The sequence below is a fragment of the Oryctolagus cuniculus genome, chromosome 1, assembly GCF_051225735.1.
Source record: "Oryctolagus cuniculus isolate XC-2025 breed Fujian yellow rabbit chromosome 1, ASM5122573v1, whole genome shotgun sequence".
In the NCBI taxonomy this organism is placed as follows: Eukaryota; Metazoa; Chordata; class Mammalia; order Lagomorpha; family Leporidae; genus Oryctolagus; species Oryctolagus cuniculus.
Genome location: NC_142867.1, coordinates 53265563 through 53285669, shown reverse-complemented (window position 1 = coordinate 53285669; position 20107 = coordinate 53265563). Strand labels below are relative to the sequence as shown.

Here is a 20107-nt window from a genome sequence, read left to right as displayed (position 1 = left end):
CGGGCTCTCACGTTTAGTGTTTGCAAACACTCTCCCAGCTGAGCAAAGCTAAGTCGTGGGAGCATTTGAAGTAGGGATGTTAGGTGCAGTGATTTGCTTTTTGAAAGTTCCTCTGAGAATGCATGGGAAATTGAGACCAGAGTGGGGAGAGGAAGGAGGCAGTGTCCAAGTGGGGAGGAGCTACAGTGAGGTGGGCCAGAGAGCTCATGGTTGGAACGAAAGCCGGCATGGCTGTGGATGTGAGTAAGGAAGAGAGGAACTCAAGGTGTAGGACTCAAGAGAGGAAACAGATGAATATTTCAGAATATTGTTTGGAAGATGAAGCCCGGATCCCTGGAAAGAATAACCATCTGATGCGCTTCTGCCTTCCCTGTGGTCTTTTACCTGGCAAATCCTTTCATGGGTTCAGACACTGCTGACTGATGCAGCAGTGAGCAAGGCACGCATGGAACTTAAGTCTGCCACAGGCCATTGTGAAACGAAATTGAGCAAAAGTTTAAGGATAAGATAGGAAAAAGAATACTTTTTCATTGTTCTCACCACAAGAATGAATTGATGAGTATGTTCAGCAGACTGATGTGTCTGCAATGTGTCTGTATATCCTCTGCCACCCCCATCAGTATATTCAGTTAAAAACAGAACATTGCAATGGACAGGAAACAATTGCCTAGGGTAAATGACTTTACTATGGGACAGAATAGAAAATTGTCTCTGTTGTAAAGAAAGTGGTCCAAGGAAAACCAAACACATGAACACACTGATTCTTGTGGTCTCCTTGGGCTCAGACTATGGGGGAGATGCTGTCCATAGGCCATTCTTGCACACAGTTGCCAAGTTTACATGGGATTCGAGACAGGCTGGTGGGAATGCAGAGTGAGGCAGGACAGAGCTCTGCTGATTCTCTGGTTGGACTCCTGGCAGTTGCTCTCCCATCCGATCCCCATGGTGGTGGCACAGATGGAGCATGCGTGTTCTGTCTGATGTGGCATTCTATCAGTGAACCTTTCTTCTTTCTTTAAACAGGTGGTAACAAACAGGGACACACAAGAAACTCTCCTCTGCATGGCCTGTGTGTTTGAAGTTTCAAATAGTGAACATGGAGCACAACATCATATTTACAGGCTCGTAAAGGACTGAGCGTGGTTATTTATATATATGGATATCTGTATATACACACACACACACATCTGTGCACACACACACTCTCTCTCCACTCTTGGACGACTGACTGCAAACCTCACCACACAGGGAGGTGCCCTGGCCCTGAGGTCACCCCGACTTTTCTAACTCCTGTTTGAGTGAAGTCATTTTTCCGTGTGTTGATACTATCATTGTAGCTGTGAAGTTCTGGTACAGTTGTAAAAAGAGAAATCGATTTGTTTCTATGTGTCCTTCAGATCTGCAGCCCACAATTCCTCGGGAAAGGGGAACCTTAACCCATGTCTCTCTCTGCAGAGACCCTGTTTCTGATTGTGGTAGAAAATACTGAGACAGAGCATTGGCCATGGGACATTTCCAGCCTTTATACAAGTGTATTTTGTTCTCTTTTTTCCAACATAAAATTCTTCTCTTAAGATACAAGTAAAATTAATCTTTAAATATAAATGTAAATTAGTACACAAAACTAAGAACCTTTAGACTTATCTTTGTAACTAATTACGGTGGAAGTTATGAAAGAATGTAATTCACTAAATTATTTTTTAAATGAAACCTTTCTTTCTTTTTGAAACCAAATGTTAAACTATAGCCTTAAGAAATGTTTGGTAGAAATATCCTAATAAGACAAATTTGTACTTTTTTTTTCTCAAGGTGAAAACTAATCTCTTAATCCATTAAACTCTTGAACAGGTATTACAGAGGAAGAGAGCTTCACCCCTTATCCTTAACATATATAGTATATTTAAAAATATAAAATTGTATTGTACTAATGTGATGATTGATAATTTAATGAAAAAGAAAAGATGGCTCTTTTGCAATAAGTAGATAAATACTGAAAAATCTAAACTTACAATGTTTATATAGTCATATGTGTGCAGTTATATTTTATATGGACAACCAAATTTTTTATGAAGAGTAAATATTTGAACCACTGAAATTTAGTAACAAAATTAAAAAATTGGCCTGAATACTGCACTGCAAAGGACAGAGAAACCTGTGGCTGGGAGAACACTTATCAGCCAGACGAGTAAAAGGCTCATCAGTTTTAGCATCTCTGCTCCCCAGACAACTGCAGGCACCCCCGCCGGCTGGTGGAGACATTCATTCTTTCTGGTGGCCCAGCGTGCAGATCAGCCTGCTGGAACTGCAGCTGTATGTGCACAGGTGTACAGAGGTCAGAACACTCACTCACACCTATTCAGTCCTCAGTTTGCTAGGTGCTGATATGTGTGTATATCTCAGTCTGTGTCTGCAGACTTAGCTGGATTCTCTGTAAGGAATTCTGTGTCCTTGACGCATCTCGGTAAGTCCCAGTAGTCCCCATTTGACTTAGGTTTAAGAGGCCCCGCTGTCTATCTCTGACCTTTTCAAATACGCTCATCCAGGAGGTTCTCAACGGAACTTTCCACTGCAGATATTCCAAAGCATTGCCCAGGCAGAGGTGGATTGATGCAGCCACTTGTCTTGGGTTCTTTCCGAAAGTGCTTCATTGGGAGAGGGAACGGGGGAACTCTGCTCATCCCCCAACTTCCCGGAGGAAAATGATGTTTATAACCACAAGGACTGTGTTAACACAGCAGGACATGAAGTAAAGTGATAAGTTGTAAGACATGTCCAGATGTTTTTCACCAAGCTAGCAACAAAAACTTAGTTCTGCTGCATCCAAGTAGCACGCATACCCCCTTCCTTCTCCCACCATCTGCCTGGACGCTGCTTGTACATTGTCCAGCATTTCTTGGTCAGGAGCATGAGTGTGGCTGGCTTGCAGCAAAAAGAAAACCACCTGACGGAGCCTGAGCTCCCCCAGTCACTGGGGAGATGGGAGGAGAACGTGCAGAACCCTCCCGTTCTGGAGTGCACATCCCTCCGTGCGACTCAGCTCTGTAAAGGGACTGCCTTTGCTCATCTGGTCTTCAGTGTAAGCTGCTAGGCTTCCTTTGCAGTCTCCACACTTTCATTGACTTCTCTTGGACACCCTTTTCAGGGTTATTTCCTTTGCTCCACTCTTCTAGGACCCAGGTTAGGTGAATGGGTACAGAGGATGTCCTATGACTGAAAGCCTGGCCGTCCCAGAGCTTCAAGGGGAGAGAGAACTGCTTCCTGTCCCCATCCATGAATAGACTCTTCTGGGCTACGCAGAGGCTCCTGAGATTTCCTTTTCAAAGCACAAAAGGACTGCTACCCAGGAAGACCAGTGAGGGGACACGGACACCCTGATCGGCTGACCTCACAGGATCAGGCCGGGTCCTGCTACCTCACTGCTCACATCTTCCTCTTAAACAGCTGTCAGATTTTTAGAAGTTTGCTTCGGGTGTTCTGCAGTGTTCTCCAGGAGAGAGATATACCTGTCCTAACCACCGGTCCAGTTTCCCCCAAGTCTTGGGCTCTTGGGCTCCTTCCCAAATTAGACCCTTGGCTGGCATCTGTGTCATGGCGTCTCTCTGAGTCTCCCTTTGGTCCTTCTTTCTATACGGCGGTCTCCTTCCCGTCTCTTAGAAGCTTTCTTAGCCGTAAGGAAGCCTTCCCAGGGCCCTGTCCTCACTGCTCTCCTCCCGGTGCTCTGTTTCCCAGTGACCTTGCGATGCCTGGCTGGTGTCAGGACCACCTTGTGCTTCTCTGCAGAGTGTGGAGGCTGATGTCCCACCGGGACAAGCTAAAGGCCAGGGCTCTGGCACATTGCTACTTCTCCATCACAGCAAGAGACCTAAAAGGAAAGCAGGACTTCTGCAGCATGTGTCCCAGAGTTCCAGAATGTCCTCACTGCCTGAGACCAGGCTCTGTCAACGTCGGCACCATTGTCACTGGACCAGGTGATGCTTCGTTGTGTGGGGAACTGCTGGCACCCTCAGCCACCACACAGCAGCCCCTCTTCTGCTGGCTGTCACAACCAAAAACATCTCTAGCTGCTGCCAAATGCCTCCGCACTCTGTGGTCCAGATCTGCCGCCCCGTATCTTAGAGGTCTCTCTGACAGTAGCTTTTCCTTCCATCTCACTTTGAAAAAGCTTCTCTTCTGGGAGCCTTGTTCAGGTCATCAAGAGGCAGATAAATATTAATCACATGACGTTGTGTCCATGTTTCGTGCTGTTTCAGTCCTGGTGTTTTGCAGTCTCGCTGTTGCTTGAGTATTCTTTCTCTCATCTCTAGGGAAGTTGAGAATGGCTGGTCCCCAGCCCTATCGCTGACTCACACCTATACATTGCTAATTTGATCCTCATGCCTTAGCTTATTGGAGTTGAAAAACAATTCCAGCACTTGTCATCATTGCTCACGAGCTCACGGGTCTCATGATCAAACCTTGAATTATCTTAGTGCATTTCCCGCAGGCTGCTTGGACGTGCTGCCTTATTCTTCATGCTGTTTGTACAATATATTGGAACCTCTGACACTTTTTACCCCTGTAGAGCTGAGGAGGGAGGGCTCAGTTCCAGAGGGGACTTGAAGAATTACTCCTTCTCCTGAAAGAGAGCAGTCTCCTGTTCTTCGTTTTGTGGAGAAAGTCGGGTTCCAGAGTAGACAGGCTTGCCCAAGGTCCCCTGGATGGGGAGTGGCAGGACGAGGGGGAGCACTTTCCTGGGGCTCTGGCCAGCTTCATCCCTGGCCTGTCCTGTGCAGGCTGTTCTTCAGGGCTGTGCGCTTACATGAGCCCTAGGAGTGTGTGTTCAAAAGAGGGGGCAGTTCCGAATGCCCATGCTGCTTCTCACGTGGGTGTGTCCTGTTGCACCGCGCCTCTCTGAGGCCTCCACAGCAGGCAGGAAAGCTGCTGAGCCTTTTCACTTCGTCCGGGGACAGTTTTATCTGCCACAGGTACTGAGTCGAATTCCTCTTTGCTAATCAGTCCCAGCAGCAAATCCTGCACCAGCCAAAAACAGCCCCCGTTCCAAGCACTTGGGGTTAAAAGTCCCCCGGTGACTTTGCAACCCAAGTTTTCATTAGGTTTTACTACTGTGGTGGCTTTAGCAGTTGTTTTTGTACAACCATAAATTATTTAAACCGTGTGTGACCGTCAGTTTTACAACAGGTACCTATGATTTGTATAATTTTGTGTATGCTCTGGTACACTACACCTGTCCTAGCAAAGGGCAGAGCGAATTCTGTTTGTTGGTCTTCACACCTGTGACTTCAAGAGGACGTGTCTGCATTGCTGATTTCTTCATGTTGATGTTTCTGTGGCAAAGCCCTGCACAGGTCGTTTCTGAAAAGCCTTAAATCTCCGAGATGTTGCGTGTAGGGTCTACAGTGCAAAAGGCTGCCTCGGGACTGTGAGCCCTTTTGTAAGCTGGAAGCGTTTCTCTTACTACTGTTAACCTTTTTTAGAAAGTTTTCAATTCAGAGCTGCCAAAGCGTTCCAGTAAGCAGTGCCTTAGTAATACCTTCGTCGTGCCGCCAGCCTTTTCTTGCACCTGGTCTCGGTGTTCATGTCCTAATTGGCTAATATCTGAAACAGAACAAGCAAAAATGATCTCCACCTTTGATTTTCAAGCCCATTTCTTCTCCTGTTCCATAGGAAACTGACGACTGGATCTAAAACCTAAATAACACAGGTCAGTTCCTTGCCCGCCCTCTCAAATGTATATACCAAAACAAAAGGTTGCAACTTTAGTTTACTATGAAAAGCTAATTGTACTTTTATTGTTGCCTTTTAAATCCACGACCAAATACTTAGCTATTTGTGAATCTTCTGCACTCAGCATGAAAGTGCCTTTGGTTTGAGATTCCAGCTTAGAAAAGTGCTGCCATCCTCACAATAATTTGTAGAGAGACCAAAAATATTTTGAGATCACCATAATGCCTTTGGTTTACTGGGATGAGTAACCGGCTACAGGCCTCTGTTCACGAGAGCGCATCGTGGCCGCCTCCTGCTGTGCGTCTGTCTGCCATGGGCACGCCCACCACCGTCACCACCGCCACTCATCCATAGTGCACTGCAGCAGGAGCGACCCGGAAGCTGTTCTGTCTGTGCGCCGCCGGCCGGCCATGTCACTTCCGCTCGTCTCTCAGCCCTGCATCCCGGCGAGGGACCTTCCGCACAAAGCAGAGTCTGGGCCGGTGGACTGATGTCGCAGCTTTCACCTGCCGGCTCCGTGTTCAGAGACTTTGTTTTCCATTCAAATGACAGTGCGCACTTATCTGGTTTACACAGTGACACCATTTTGAAAGTTGGAAGCCTCAAACCGAGATGAGCGTGCAGAACAAAAAGGCGTTAGGGTCATTACAATTGAAGTGTTCTTCTTAAGGGCAAACACGTTGCCTCTGAATGTTGGGAATGAGTGTGCTTCGAGAACCTTCCAAAGAGCACCTTTCACAATTAGGCATTTTCCAAGAATGTTCTGGCCCTCAAAGGGGCAACTCTTTATAGAGTCTGTCTTGGAAAACTCAACAGCAGAGTGAAAAAGACAAGAAGGCTGAAACACCAGCCCCTCCCCCCTAAAAAAGCCAAGGACAACAAGATTTTTCTGTGCTTATATTAAAAAAAAAAAAAAAGCATCCAGCATCTTTGAAAATAAGCCTCTAAGTTTTTAATATGTAAATTTTGTCTGTTTCTGCCCGGTGTCTTTAAGAATAACCTCACTGGGCTCTGAAATTTCAAGAGTGATTTCTGTCCACTCCAAGTTGTGAGTATTTATAGAAATTTTCTGGGGGAAAAAAAAAAACACCCAAAAACATACCATTTGAAAAAAGGAAAATTACTCCACACAAGTTGTAGTTAGCTGCTTGAATTCTCAGCTCCTTCCTGTCAGTTCTACACAACTTGGAAGAAATTAGTGAAAATACTTCTTTCCTGCTTCTCTTTTCAGCTGCCATGTACCTTGCTAGACTGTAGTGTTCTCTCATAAGCTCATTGCTTACCGTGCTAGGAATGAAAACTTTTTTTGTCTCAAATTTATTGCATTGCAAAGGAGGGTTTACTGAGGTCATGCATCGTGAAATAAGATGAAATATTTGTATTTATTGTCCTGCTTCCCAAGCTTGTTTTACTCCGTGGATTCACATTGGGTCACTTGTATGCCGCACTGTATCGTTTTAGAATTTAAAGTGGTGTTTTTGTTCCTGCTCGTCCATCATTAAATGTGATCAGATTCCACCTTGCTCCAGCTGACTCTTGTCTGCCTTCCATTACAAGATTATTTGTCCTGTCCCTTCTTTGAGAGAGGCTGACAGAATTGAGTGTAAATCAATTGGAAACCATTCTGATTTTTTTCATTAGTCATTTTCTGTGATTAATTTCACTGTGTAAATTAGATATTAACTGCACTTCTTTAAAAAAAAAATCTACGTCTCCCTGTTACCTCCTTGGAAGGTTTTCTTCTGTAGGCTCTCTTTCAGTGGGCTCACGACTGCAGACAAGGGGTAAAAGGAAAACAAAAACAGTACGTGCCTGAAAAATGACAAAAAAAGTTTTTTGTAACATTAAAAAAAAAAAGAAAAACCTGAATAGCCTTTACTTCTTTAATACGCTTCAATTTTATGTGACATGGTTTTGGCCACATGTGTTTGTTCACATTCTAAATGACTTTGTGGGATTCTCACAGTCTGCGTCTCCGTGTCCCGTGTGTAGACAATGGGCTTGTGACGTAAGCGTGTCATCTGGTCAGTGGCTCCTTTGATATTGTACTGCTGCTGGGGCTGGGTTTGGGAGCCTGCCTTTGGCTCACTGGGCTCCTTTTGGGTAGATTGGAGAGATGGGGGGTGGGGGTGGGCAAATTCTCACACATGTTTTCGTAATCTACTTGCAGAAACTTTGAAAAGGCATTTGGTTAAACCTCTTGGCAGTACAGTATTTTGTGTTTGTTAACGTTTGTGTTTAGGTACTGGTACCTTTTTGTTTAAAAATGTTCTCAGTGTTGGCTTTAAAGTGAATTTATCTTTAGTATGATAGTTATATGAAAATTATAGGGTTTGTGTGCAGAGAATTTTTTTATAAAGTGCTTTGTAAAAAAAAAATGTATTCTAGCTTTCGCGGTACATATGTGTGATAACTTTAATATCCATGACAGTTAAGTGCAATTATTTCATCACTCTAAAAATGCTATTTTTGTGTCAGTTCCTGCAGGTGTTTTCATGTCTTTGCAAAGTGACACATTTTGATGCCTTCTTGATAAAAGTGGTAGACATTTTGTAGCTTTCTAGAAACTTTGTATTCATACGGTATCAATGAAAAATAAAGAAAATGAAAGTGTGGGTCACCTTTCTTATCTGTGAAACGTGTATGTTGTTGAGAATGAAATGTGCGTCTGTTGTGGGTGATTGTATGAACAACAGAGTACAGGAGGTGGAAGCCTGGATCACTTTGAGGGAGTCCACCGTTGGAATTTTAGGTGCTGTGTCTCGCAGGGTTTCACTAAACACACACACTGATCAGTCAGTTCCCCTTGCCTGTTTGTCACTCCTAAGTCCCTCACTTAAAAGGACAGGAATTTTCCAGAGTAACTTGTCTGTGGATCCCTGAGAGGCCACGTTGCAGGTACTGCGGCTGGACCCTGGAAGAAGCAGGACAGCAGCCCCATGGCACTGGGCATTTGTTGCTCACCCAGCTTGCTGGGCACATGCCAGGAACCCAGGATGGAGCAGAGTTTGAGGGTACAGCAGGATCCCTGCCTGTGTGGGGGCTTTCATTCCCAGCAGTCAGATTTCACGTGGAGTTGTGACCTTCTTGGGGCTCATGATTGGAGTGGGCAGCAGGTAGAGAACGGTGGATTCACTACATGTTGACCATTTGAGCATGCTTCGGAACAGTCACAGAAAACGGAATTTGGAAGTTATTTTGGTGAAAAACGTTTAAATCCATGCAGCTTTTTGGTAATAGGCATTTTCTATTAAGGTCTTGCTCATGAAATATGTTGACACAATGTATATACATTGTGTTCTTTAATTCTCACTATAGTCTCAGTAACAATATTACCCCGAAACAGGTTCAGACAGCATAGCTCATCCAAAGTCAGGGCTAGAAAATGATGGAGCCTTCAGTAAGTTTGTCCTGTCTCCATCCTACACCGTTGGTGCTTGCATTTTGGCTTTCTGCACCATGAAAATAGTTGAAGGCATGGGAGAATTCTGGCTTAAGGGGAGAAGAGCTTTTTTTAAAAGATTTATTTTATTGGAATGGAAAAGTGGGAGAGAGAGGGATCTTCCATCCACTGGTTCAATCCTCAGATGGCCTCAATAACTAGGGCCGGGCCAGGCCAGAGCAAGGAGCTTCATGCAGGCCTCCCATGTGGGTTTGGAGGCCCAAGGACTTGGGCTGTCCTCCATGGCTTTCCCAGGCCATTAGCAGGGAGCTGGACCAGAAGTGGAGCAGCTGGGACTGGAACCCGCTGCTCATATGTCCCCCACCCCCTCACCTAGGCCACAAAGCCAACCCTGAAAAGAACTTCCTTAACACTGAACATCTCTGACGATGAGATCAAAGGCACCCTGCAATGCTTGGGTGTGTGAACCACACCTGGAGGGTCTTGCTTCTCCGTGTTCTTTAACATCTGGAGTCAAGCCTGCCTGGAATCTCGTGAAGTGTGGGTGGGAAAGTGTGAACAAAGAAGATCACACCGGCTGCCCTAAAAGCCTTCAGCAAGCCCTGTTAGGGATGCTGTTGTCCAGAGTGGCAGAGAGCAGTGGGAAAGTGTAAGGAGTGTTTTGTAGAGTCCTGCTGCCGCCAGGCACTTTGGGTGCCCCACTTTCCCAGTAGGGGAGTTGCCGCCCAGAGGGGTTGGGAGGCACGAAAGCTGCCTCCCTGACAGTTCTGGCTCTGCCCCTCCCTACGTGACACCTTTTCTCCTCTAAAGTCACTTCTGCCTGACACTCCAGCCATCATGAGTTCCGCAGAGAGTGGCTGTGTGACGCCATGGAGTAGAGATTGGGCTTGTGGTGAGGTCAGGGAATGAACGTAGGGATCCCCTGTCCCAGTCAGTCTTCTCCGCCTTAGTGCTTCAGGGCACCAGTGAGCATAGCAGCTGCTGGAGAACATGTGTGTGCAGCTCATACCATCCGATAAACCAGTGTTGGGTAAGCCCAGGAAGCCTTAGAGTTGATAAAACTGCCTTCAAAGATACCCTTGATCGGTTTAACATAGCTTCTGGCAAACATCTGAGTTGTCAGAACCAGCAAATAGTCCACTGACAACCTGACTGCACCTGCAGCAAATATTCTCCTGTTTGCTTTGGCTTCCAAGAAGCTCGGACTTAACATCTGTGCTTTGTGCTGTTGATAAAGAAGCAACTAAAACATAAAGGTACAGGAAGATTAAAAATAAATGAAGAGTATATACCAGCAAAACACTAGCCAAAAGGGAACTGATAGAGCTTTGTGTATCATGGCACAAGGCAAAAATTTACCAAAGTAAACAAGGATTGCTTCAAAATGGTACAAGTTTCAGTTAACCAGGAAGAGTGAAGATGCTAAACTTTTATACTCCTAATACCTTTAAATTCTGTAAAGCAAAACTTAACACACAGCCGAAGTGGGAGTTTTTAAAATAAAACTCATTAAAGCCGATCAAAAAAGTAGATTGGTGAGGTTTTGAGCAACATACTCAAACCTCCTGATTTTTAAAATACAAGGTCATGACCCCAACAATTAGAGACTATACCTTGTTTTCCAGTACACGTAGGATTTTTATGAAAACTGACCATGCCCAAGACCAAGAGTTTGGAAGCAATTACCCCTGTACCCCATCTAGCCCACTACCTGCCTATGTTCATACAGTTCTATTGGAATAGAGCCATGCTCGTTCTGTGACTGCTTTCACAGTAGATTGGCAGCATTAACTGTAATGGAGACCCTATAACTCATGAAAGCTGCAATGCAATCTGTTCCTATACAGAAAATAACTTGTCAACCCCCCATCTGAAAGCCAACAAGCAAGGTCTTATATCCAGTGGTCCTGAGAAGATAGCCATTTTTCATCATCAGTGTATAGATGCTCCAACAATGGCTGTAGGTCCCTTTGATGTCCTCGAGTGGGATTGTAGTACCCTCAAGAGCCCAGGCTTCCCCTTTGCTCAGTAAGTGGCCTGTGGGGTTGACAACAGGCTTAGATCTGGGAAGAATGGTTAAGGAATGGTGATTTTCCATTGCAACAGGTGACATCTCCCTTGATCTTGATATTTTATGTTTAAGATGGCCAAGCATCATGGGTAGTGGCTGCCCATCTACCTTGTCCCTAGCTTGCTGTTCAGCCCTCTCCACAGACGTGGGGCTGTGCTCCCTGGTTGCCATTCTTTGTTAGGGGTAATTATTGCTTTGCTTCTGAAAGCTAAGTGTTGCCGCCCTTGCAGAATCAACTCCATTTACACAAGGGGAACCAATTTAGTATCAGTGTCACCTACCATCAACCCTGGCTTGCAAGCCACCTCTGAGGGGTATAGCACTGGTGCCCACTCATTAGTGTACTCACTGTTGAGTGAAGAGAGTCCTGGCCTCCCAAGGCAGTAGTCATGTGGAGGGTATTCTGGTCCTCAATCATGAGCGCATGCATCTGGGTCTGAGCCTTACCTCACCCAGTACTCTGCTGAGGCAGCTCCTGCACTGCCACCGCCTCCCTGGCTCCAGGCTGTCCTTTCCTCCATGCTCCAAAGAGCAGTCCGGCAGCACATTAGGATCAGCGCCAGTTTCTGCCTGGATGCTACGTCCTGATCGTGGAAGAGCATCCTGCACCTTGATAACGCCCTAATCTAGCCCAGTTGTGTTCTCCCAGCTCCTGCTGGCAAGAATACGAGACTGACCATATCCTGCAGCACTTCACTGCTAAAGCAAGGGCCTGACTTCCCCAGGTGGAGCATGCTGAAGCTTTACCCTTGGTTTGGAAGCCGTGAGGGGAGGTGGGGCAGGTGGCGGGGAGGCAAGCACTTCAGTCGAGGCCTTGACCTGGTCTCCAGGTGGGGAGGCTGCTGCCTACATCAAGAGGAGTGGACTTCCTTGAGCCTGGAGGAGCCAGAGTTAACGCTTTCACAGGGATGTCCCCTCCCATTTCAGCGTCCCACTCCTAATCGATTAGCACCTGACTTTAACACAGGACACTTGTGACGGCCGTCACTCCAGCTTTGCTCCTAATTTCTGGCTTGATGTTTAGCACAATCTTGCCTCCCGCTGCAGGAGCTGAGGGTCTTCAGATGCTGCCCCAGAAGCCCTCCTGAGCCCTGCCGTGATGTCATCTCTTCTTGCACTGATTGATTTAGTGTCCCCCGTCTAGTCCTTAATCTCTATCATTACTCCCACCCCACCTCTCATGCTAGGGATTGCCTAAGTCAGCACATCCCCTTCCTGTGGTCCCAATGCCGGTGTCCCACTGGTGGGCGCCCAGTCACTGTGGTGCTTCAACAAGCCAGGTGGACCAGCTGTCTTACGCTCCTCCAGAAGCAGACCCTGAGAAGGGACCCAGCTGTAAACAATTTGAGCACATTAATAGAAATAAGAATATCATTTCATGTGATAAAATGTTACATTTGCCACAAAGATGAAGTATATATTGGTATTAATAAAATTTCCTCAAAGGACATGAGCGGGCTGGCACTATGGCCCGGTGGGCTAAGCTGCCACTCGCATACTGGCATCTCATTGGAGCACCAGTTCAAGACCTGGCTGCTCTGCTTCTGATCCAGCTCCCTGTTAAAGCGCCTGGGAAAGCAGCAGAAGATGGCCCAAGTACTTGGACTCCTGCCACTACACGGGAGACATGGATGGCGTTCTTGGCTACTGCCTTTGTCCTGGTCCAGCTCTGGCTGTTGCAGACATTTGGGGAGGGAACCAGTGGATGGAAGCTAACACGCGCTCTCTCTCTCTCTCTCTCAAATAAATAAATCTTTTTTAAAAGTTGTGAAACAAAAATGAGAGAATGACCAAAGTGCAGAATCATTCATCTCTCAGTAATTGATGAAACAAGCAATTACAAGGAAGTATGCAGAAAATTTGAGGTTTTCATTTGTGTGTGTATGTGTACATCATATTCCCAAATTGTCAAGTTCACATTTTAATCACATGTGGAACAATATGAAAACCACATGCCTGCAGAGTAAGCAAGTGTTTCAGTATATTTCAAAAGCATTGTGACAATAGATGGAATGCTGTGACCACAATGCAACTAATGTAGCAACCAGTATTAAAAGGATCATTAGAAAAAGCTCCAAGTATTCCAGAATTATTGAACACATTGCTAACTAATACACAAGAAAGGAAGTCATTAAAATGAAGAAATATTTAAAACTGTGTGTTAAAGAAATACCACCCATTAAAATGTGAGGTGCAGCTAACGCAGTGTTTTGAGGCCTTGCAGGTGCACGTGCCCAGAAACACGCTGGTGAGGAAGGAAATGAGCCAAGCATCCAACTCTTCAAATTGGAGAAACAAAATAAGCATAAAAAGGGGAAACTAATAAAGAACAAACTAGTGAATTAGAAAAGAAACACACCAGAGATGGACCAAAAGTTGGCTCTTCGAAAATACTAATAAGATCTGTAAGACACTGGCAAGACTTTAAGATGAAGGGGAGGTGTGGAAGAGAAAATGCAAATACTGCTACGAATGAACATGGGGCATCACTGTAGGTCATGTAGATATGTGAGTCCACTATGTAGCAAAAGCACACTGATGAAATGCTGAGTTCATAGGAAACCATCTTAACCAGAATCGTCTCCCAAAGAAACTTAGATGGTCTGCTAGATGCATCCAACTTTAAAGGAAGGAAATCCTGCAGTCTTTCAAAAAATAATCCAGTACCTAGAACAAAAGAAACGATTCTGCTCCTAGCTTAGGTCTCTGAGAAGGCAGAACTTGAGGCAAGGAATACAATGCTAATGCTTCGTTTGGAAGATGCGGGTTTAGGGCAGTATGGGAGAGAGAAAAATGGATGTAAAGAAAGGAAACCCAATGAAATAGAACATATTATTCACTGCCACTTCACAGGTAGTCAAAGGAGACTTACCAGGGCTGCTGCTTGGCCTGTGGACTTTACCGGTGAGATTCCGAGGAGAAACCATCTTGGAGTAGTTAGTGGGAGCAAGAATTTTTTTTTTTTTTTTGACAGGCAGAGTGGACAGAGAGAGAGACAGAGAGAAAGGTCTTCCTTTTGCCATTGGGTCACCCTCCAATGGCCGCAGCGGCTGGCGCGCTGTGGCTGGTGCGCTGTGGCTGGTGCACTGCGCTGATCCGATGGCAGGAGCCAGGTACTTATCCTGGTCTCCCATGGGGTACAGGGCCCAAGCACTTGGGCCATCCTCCACTGCACTCCCTGGCCACAGCAGAGAGCTGGCCTGGAAGAGGGGCAACCGGGACAGAATCCGGTGCCCCGACCGGGACTAGAACCCGGTGTGCCGGTGCCGCAAGGCAGAGGATTAGCCTAGTGAGCCACGGCACCGGCTGGGAGAAAGATTTTTTAAGATTTTATTTATTTATTTGCAAGATACAGTTACAGAGAAAGAGAGGGAGAGACACAGCGAAAAGTCTTCAATCTTCTGGTTCACTCCCCAAATCCCAAATGGCAGCAATGGCTGAAGCTGAGCTGATCCAAAGCCAGGAGCTGGGAGCTTCATCCAGGTTTCCCATGTGGTGCAGGCCAAGCACTTGGGCCATCTTCTACTGCTTTCCCAGGCCATAGCAGAGAGCTGGATCAGAAGTGGAGCAGCCGGTACTCGAACTGGTGCCCATGTGGGATGCTGGCACTACAGATGAAAGCTTAGGCTACTATGCCACAGCGCCAGCCCCTGGTCTGCCTCTTTGAAGAGGCCCTGCTCCACCACCAATTCCAGCTTGTTATGAAGTTATTATTCAAAGACTTCCCCATTTATCACATATTTGTTTTTATTATTAAAATTTTCAAAGATTTATTTTATTTATTTGAAAGACAGAATTACAGAGAGAGGTAGAGACAGACAGAGAGAGGTCTTCCGTTCGCTGGGTCACTCCCCAAATGGCCGCAACAACCTGAGCTGATCCTATCCGAAGCTAGGAGGCAGGAGCTCCTTCCGGGTCTTGCATATGTGTGCAGGGGCCCAAGCACTTGGGTCATCCTCTGCTGCTTTCGCAGGCACATCAGCAGGGAGCTGAATTGGAAGTGGAACAGCTGAGACTTGAACCAGCATCCATATGGATGCTGGTGCTGCAGGCTGGGGGCTTTAACCTGCTACTGCCTATTATTAAGTTTCAACAGTTTTATATATATATATATATATATATATATATATATATATATATATATATATAAAATCTGGATAGATATCCATTCTCAGACAGATAGTTTGCCAAGATTTTCTCTTAGTCTGTGTCTTGTCTTCTCATTTTCTTAACTGGCATTTGAAGAGCAAAAGTGTTTCATCTTGATGAACTCTGTAAGTATGATTTGTGTTTTCTGTGTCCTGTTTAAGAAATAATTGCTCAGTCCACATCATAAAGATATTCCCCTATGTTTTCTTCTGGGAGTTTTATAGTTTTAGTTCTTACATTTAGGTCTATAATTTACTTAAATTTTGGTTTATGGTACGAAATAAAGAAAGATATACATAGGTGTACGTCACCATTTGTTGAAAACTCTTTGCAGTTAAATTGCCTTGTCCCCTTTGTTGAAAACCAATTGATGTAAGTGTAGGTATGTTTTTTCAATTTTCTGTTCCTTCCCATTGACCTGTATGTCTATTCTCACTGCTGTGGTTATTGTGTACTGATGGTAAGTCTTGGAACTTAGGTAGTTTAAGTCTTTCAATCTTAGTCCCTCAATCAAGACTTTTAGGAAGGGATAAGTACAAAATCCCACAGACGAAGTGAAAGTGACTCTCTTTGCCTGCTTCTAATCCCAGGAGGAAAGAATTCAGCCTTTCACAATTAATTGTGATGTAAGTGATAGCTTCTCTATCATGAGAGTTACAGGAGCTGCCTTGCAATCTTTGGCTGATAGTTTCACATTGGGTCACCTTGAAGTTGGTCTTCTGAAGCTGATTGTCTTCTCACTTGAGAATGGATCCTACTTTTCTAGATCTTCATATGTTGGGTAAATTTGGATTGTACACATCCCCAATGTTAGGTTGTGTAACTTCTACATTGTTATTTTCCCCTAATATATGGTCCTCTTATGCTAGCAGACATGTTCCTTGATTGAACCATAACTGCAAACTCGCTGTCTCGGGTGGCAGCACCATTCTCTTTCGCTGGGATACTTCATGTCTGCTCTGCACACGAGCGGGTCAGGAATCAGCCAGAGACAGTGCTGATGGGATTCGGGAATCCTCTCAAGCTCGTTCCCTTCTAGGACTCCCTCTTCTCCCTCTGGCAGCCATAGTTGCCCGGAATGTAACCTCCTATTGCCATGGGCCCAAAAGGCGACTGTTTCCCCACCAGCACCAACATGACCTGCGCCCAGGCCAGCAACAGCAAGCTTGCTATGATGACTCTCCTTCAGCAGGGACTGCCTACCGGAGTCGGCTGGTTCTCTCCACTCTCCAGTTCTACCAGATAGCTGCCTTTCACACTACGTCATCCAGTAAAATCACATCCAGGCATTACTATAAGCAACAACCTGACTGCAGTGTGTTAGGGTAAATACGAAGATGCTTCCTTTCTCGCAGTATTAGACACTGGCTTTTGGGCTTATATATATTTTTGTAAGTTTTGAGCTCTTGCATGAGCATCCCAATTCTGTTGTGAAATCAGTATGACATCTAGTGGCTTGGCAAAGATTTGGACAGGTTTTTATGAGTCCATCTGGATTTGAAATTTCCTAGGTGTGGAGGTGGGGGTGGTGCCGGGTGTTACGTTTTAATGCAGTAGTGCTGTCTTATCTGTGTGGGGTATGAAACAAGAGTCCACTGGATGCCTGGAACCGCAGACAGTGCTGAACACTCTACACACTCCGTTTTGGGCTACAGGCGCTGCAGCATTGCTCTGTAGTGCCACAGTCAGTCTGTCCTTCCATATTTTATGCCTAGTGCCTCCTGGTGCTTTAGGGTCACTACTGAGTAACATAAGGGTGACTTGAGCCCAAGCGCTGGAATACCAGAATGGTCCGCCTGATGGCTGAGATGTCTACCCGATGACTAATGGGTGGATAGCATATACAGCATGGGAACACTGGACAAAGGGATGATTCATGTCCAGGACAGACGATGCAGATTTCATAACACAACTCAGAATGCCATGCAATTTAAACTTACGAATTGTTTATTTCTGGAATTTTTCCATCTAATAGTTTCAGACACTGAGTAACAAAAGTAAAAACCACAGATAAAGAGGAACTACTGTAGTTTTTAAGAAATAGTTATTAGAGGGGCCAGCGCTTTGGCTCAACGGGTTAAAGCCCCGGATAGCATCCCATATGGGCGCTGGTTCAAGTCCCGACTGCTCCGCTTCCAATCCAGCTCTCTGCTGTGGCCTGGGAAAGCAGTGGAAGATGACCCAAGTGCTTGGGCCCCTGCACACATGTGGGAAGACCTCGAGGAAGCTTCTGGCTCCTGGCTTCGGATCAACTCAGTTCTGGCCGTTGTGGCCATTTGGGGAGTGAACCAGCGGATAGAAGACCTCTCTATGTCTCTACCTCTCCCTGTAACTCTTTCAAATAAATAAATCTTTAAAAAAAAAAAAGTCATTAGAAAGCAACTAACACATACACGAAGATCTTGACTTCAGTCTGCTCATTAGTAGGTAGGAAAGGAAAAGGGAGAGAACAGGAAGAAAGGAGAAAAGAAAAGGAGGGAAAGAAAAGGAAGGAGTGGTATGGAGTGGGAAGAAGAGTGCAGGGTAGAGGAGAAACGAGGCAAAGAGAGGAGCGAAGGGAGGAGGAAGGAGAAATGGTGGGATGTGGGCAAAGGGTGGTCCAGGAAGCGGAAGCATGACAAAGGGTCCACAACTGGAATAACTGACAGTTCCCGAAACCGGGAGCAGGAAATGTGGTTCCTAGGTGCTCCGGGCCTGGGAAGGGCCTGTCCCGGCACGGAGCGGAGTTTACACTTTATCCAGCAGCCAGTGGCGGCCACTTGCCTTCGAGACCAGGGAGTGCGCTGGTGCTGCACCAGCCGGGCTCACCGCCACTCCCAGCCTTTCCCCACATTGGGTCCTCTCCACCCCCCCACCCCTGCTGCCTATCCACCAAGTGTGGCCAATGACAGGAGGTTCAGGGTGGGAAGAAGGCAGAAGCCAAGGCACTGGCCCCCAAGCCTGAGCTCAGATGGCCTCTCCCACAGCTGCTAGCCCCTGCCAGAAGAACCCTCAGGGGTTCTAACCCCTGTTCCAGGGTCCCTGCCTGTCACTCCCAACACCGCTCTGTTAAGGGGGTGGGTGTCTTTTGAGAAAAGACAGGCTTTGCTCAACTGCCCACCGGCAAGGAGGCAGGAGAAGGTGACTCAAAGCTGCCTCCTTAGCGGCAGCGGGGTCGGGGGAAGCTTTATGGACGACCGAAGAGAAGGCCCCTATGTGGAAAGGCCCAGCGAGGCAAAGCGATGGGCGAGCCCGGTGTCGGCCCGCACGGTGACGTGCCCTTCGACTTCCGTGTCTAAGGAACGTCTCACTCCGGAAACGGCTCCGGGGTCCTCGAGTTCCGGTGTGGCTCCGGCGTCTTTGGTTCCGCCAGATAGACTGTCCTTTTGCGCATGTCTAGGTCTAGTTTGCTAGTCTACGTAGTCTACGTTCCCTCTGCGCATGTGAGACGCATGTGCCCTAAAAGGCGGGAACCTGAAAAATAAGAGGTATGAGGGGGCCCACTGCTACAGCGTGAGGCCGGGAACCGCCCCCGGGAAAAGCCGGGAGGCAGAGCAAGAGGTCCCTGTGTCGCGGGGGCCGGGTGGGGGCCCTGTGAGAGCCGCCTCACCCCGCGCTCCTGCCTCTCCGCTGCTGTCCCTGGGCACCGCCAACACCGGGAAAGCTCGGCCCTGCCCCGCCCTTCCCTAGGTCTGTCCCTGGGTCGCCCCTGTGTGATACAGGGGCGGCGTCTTCCCTGAATCCTGCTCCTGGCTCTCCTGCCCGCTGCGCGCGGGTGACCGCAGCGGGCCCACCTTCTCTTAAGGGGAAAGCGCCTGGTGGGATTTGGGAGTGAACTGAACACCGTTTAGTCACAGGCAAACTCTGCCCGTCCATGTAACCTGTTCTGTTAAATAGAGGCGATGCTTTAATCCCCGCCGGCATCCCATGTGGGCACCGGTTTGGGCACCGGTTTGAGTCCCGGCTGCTCCACTTCCAATCCAGCTCTCTGCTATGGCCCGGGAAAGCAGTAGAAGATGGCCCAAGTCCTTGGGCCCCTGTACCTGCCTGGGAGACCCAGAAGAAGCTCCTGGCTCCTGGCTTTGGATTGGTGCAGCTGTGGTCGTTGTCATCTGTGGAGTGAACCATGAAGATCTCTGTCTCTCTCTTTGTCTTTCAAATAAATAAAATAAATCTTGAAACCCATCTATTAAAAAAAAAATCCTGGCCGGCGCTGCGGCTCACTAGGCTAATCCTCCGCCTAGCGGCGCCAGCACACAAGGTTCTAGTCCCCGTCGGGGCGCCCCATTCTGTCCCGGTTGCCCCTCTTCCAGGCCAGCTCTTTGCTGTGGCCAGGGAGTGCAGTGGAGGATGGCCCAAGTGCTTGGGCCCTGCACCCCATGGGAGACCAGGAGAAGTACCTGGCTCCTGCCATTGGATCAGCGCGGTGCGCTGGCCGCAGCGCGCCGGCCGCGGCGGCCATTGGAGGGTGAACCAACGGCAAAGGAAGACCTTTCTCTCTGTCTCTCTCTCTCACTGTCCACTCTGCCTGTCAAAAAATAAAAAAAATAAAAATAAAAAAATCCCCTTTTTGTGTAATGGGGATTCTCCTTCAAACTCCAACCATTAAGTAGAGAATGGACTGGATTTGTAATCCAACTGCCTATAGCCAAGAAAAACCTCACTGGTGCTAGTCTGGCTTTTTGAAGGAAGCCTTGCGTTCCTCTCCCATTCTCAGACATGTTCTGCTAAATTTAAATTCCTTCAGGGAATTATTAAGATATCCATCCAGAGGTTTAAAG

At 46.9% G+C, this 20107-nt stretch overlaps 1 protein-coding gene across 35 annotated transcripts in view; it reads left to right on the top strand.

The window, feature by feature from the left end:
• TEAD1 (TEA domain transcription factor 1) overlaps positions 1 to 8344 on the top strand; it is a 284516-nt gene extending 276172 nt beyond the window's left edge. For all 35 annotated transcript variants that reach the window (XM_089328536.1, XM_070073221.2, XM_051851597.3 and 32 more), the window contains one exon: positions 1024 to 8344. In XM_089328536.1, the coding sequence (XP_089184662.1) occupies positions 1024 to 1137 (114 nt within the window). In that variant the 3' untranslated portion in view covers positions 1138 to 8344. The remainder of the gene's footprint in view (positions 1 to 1023) is intronic.
• Positions 8345 to 20107: the final 11763 nt, after the last annotated feature.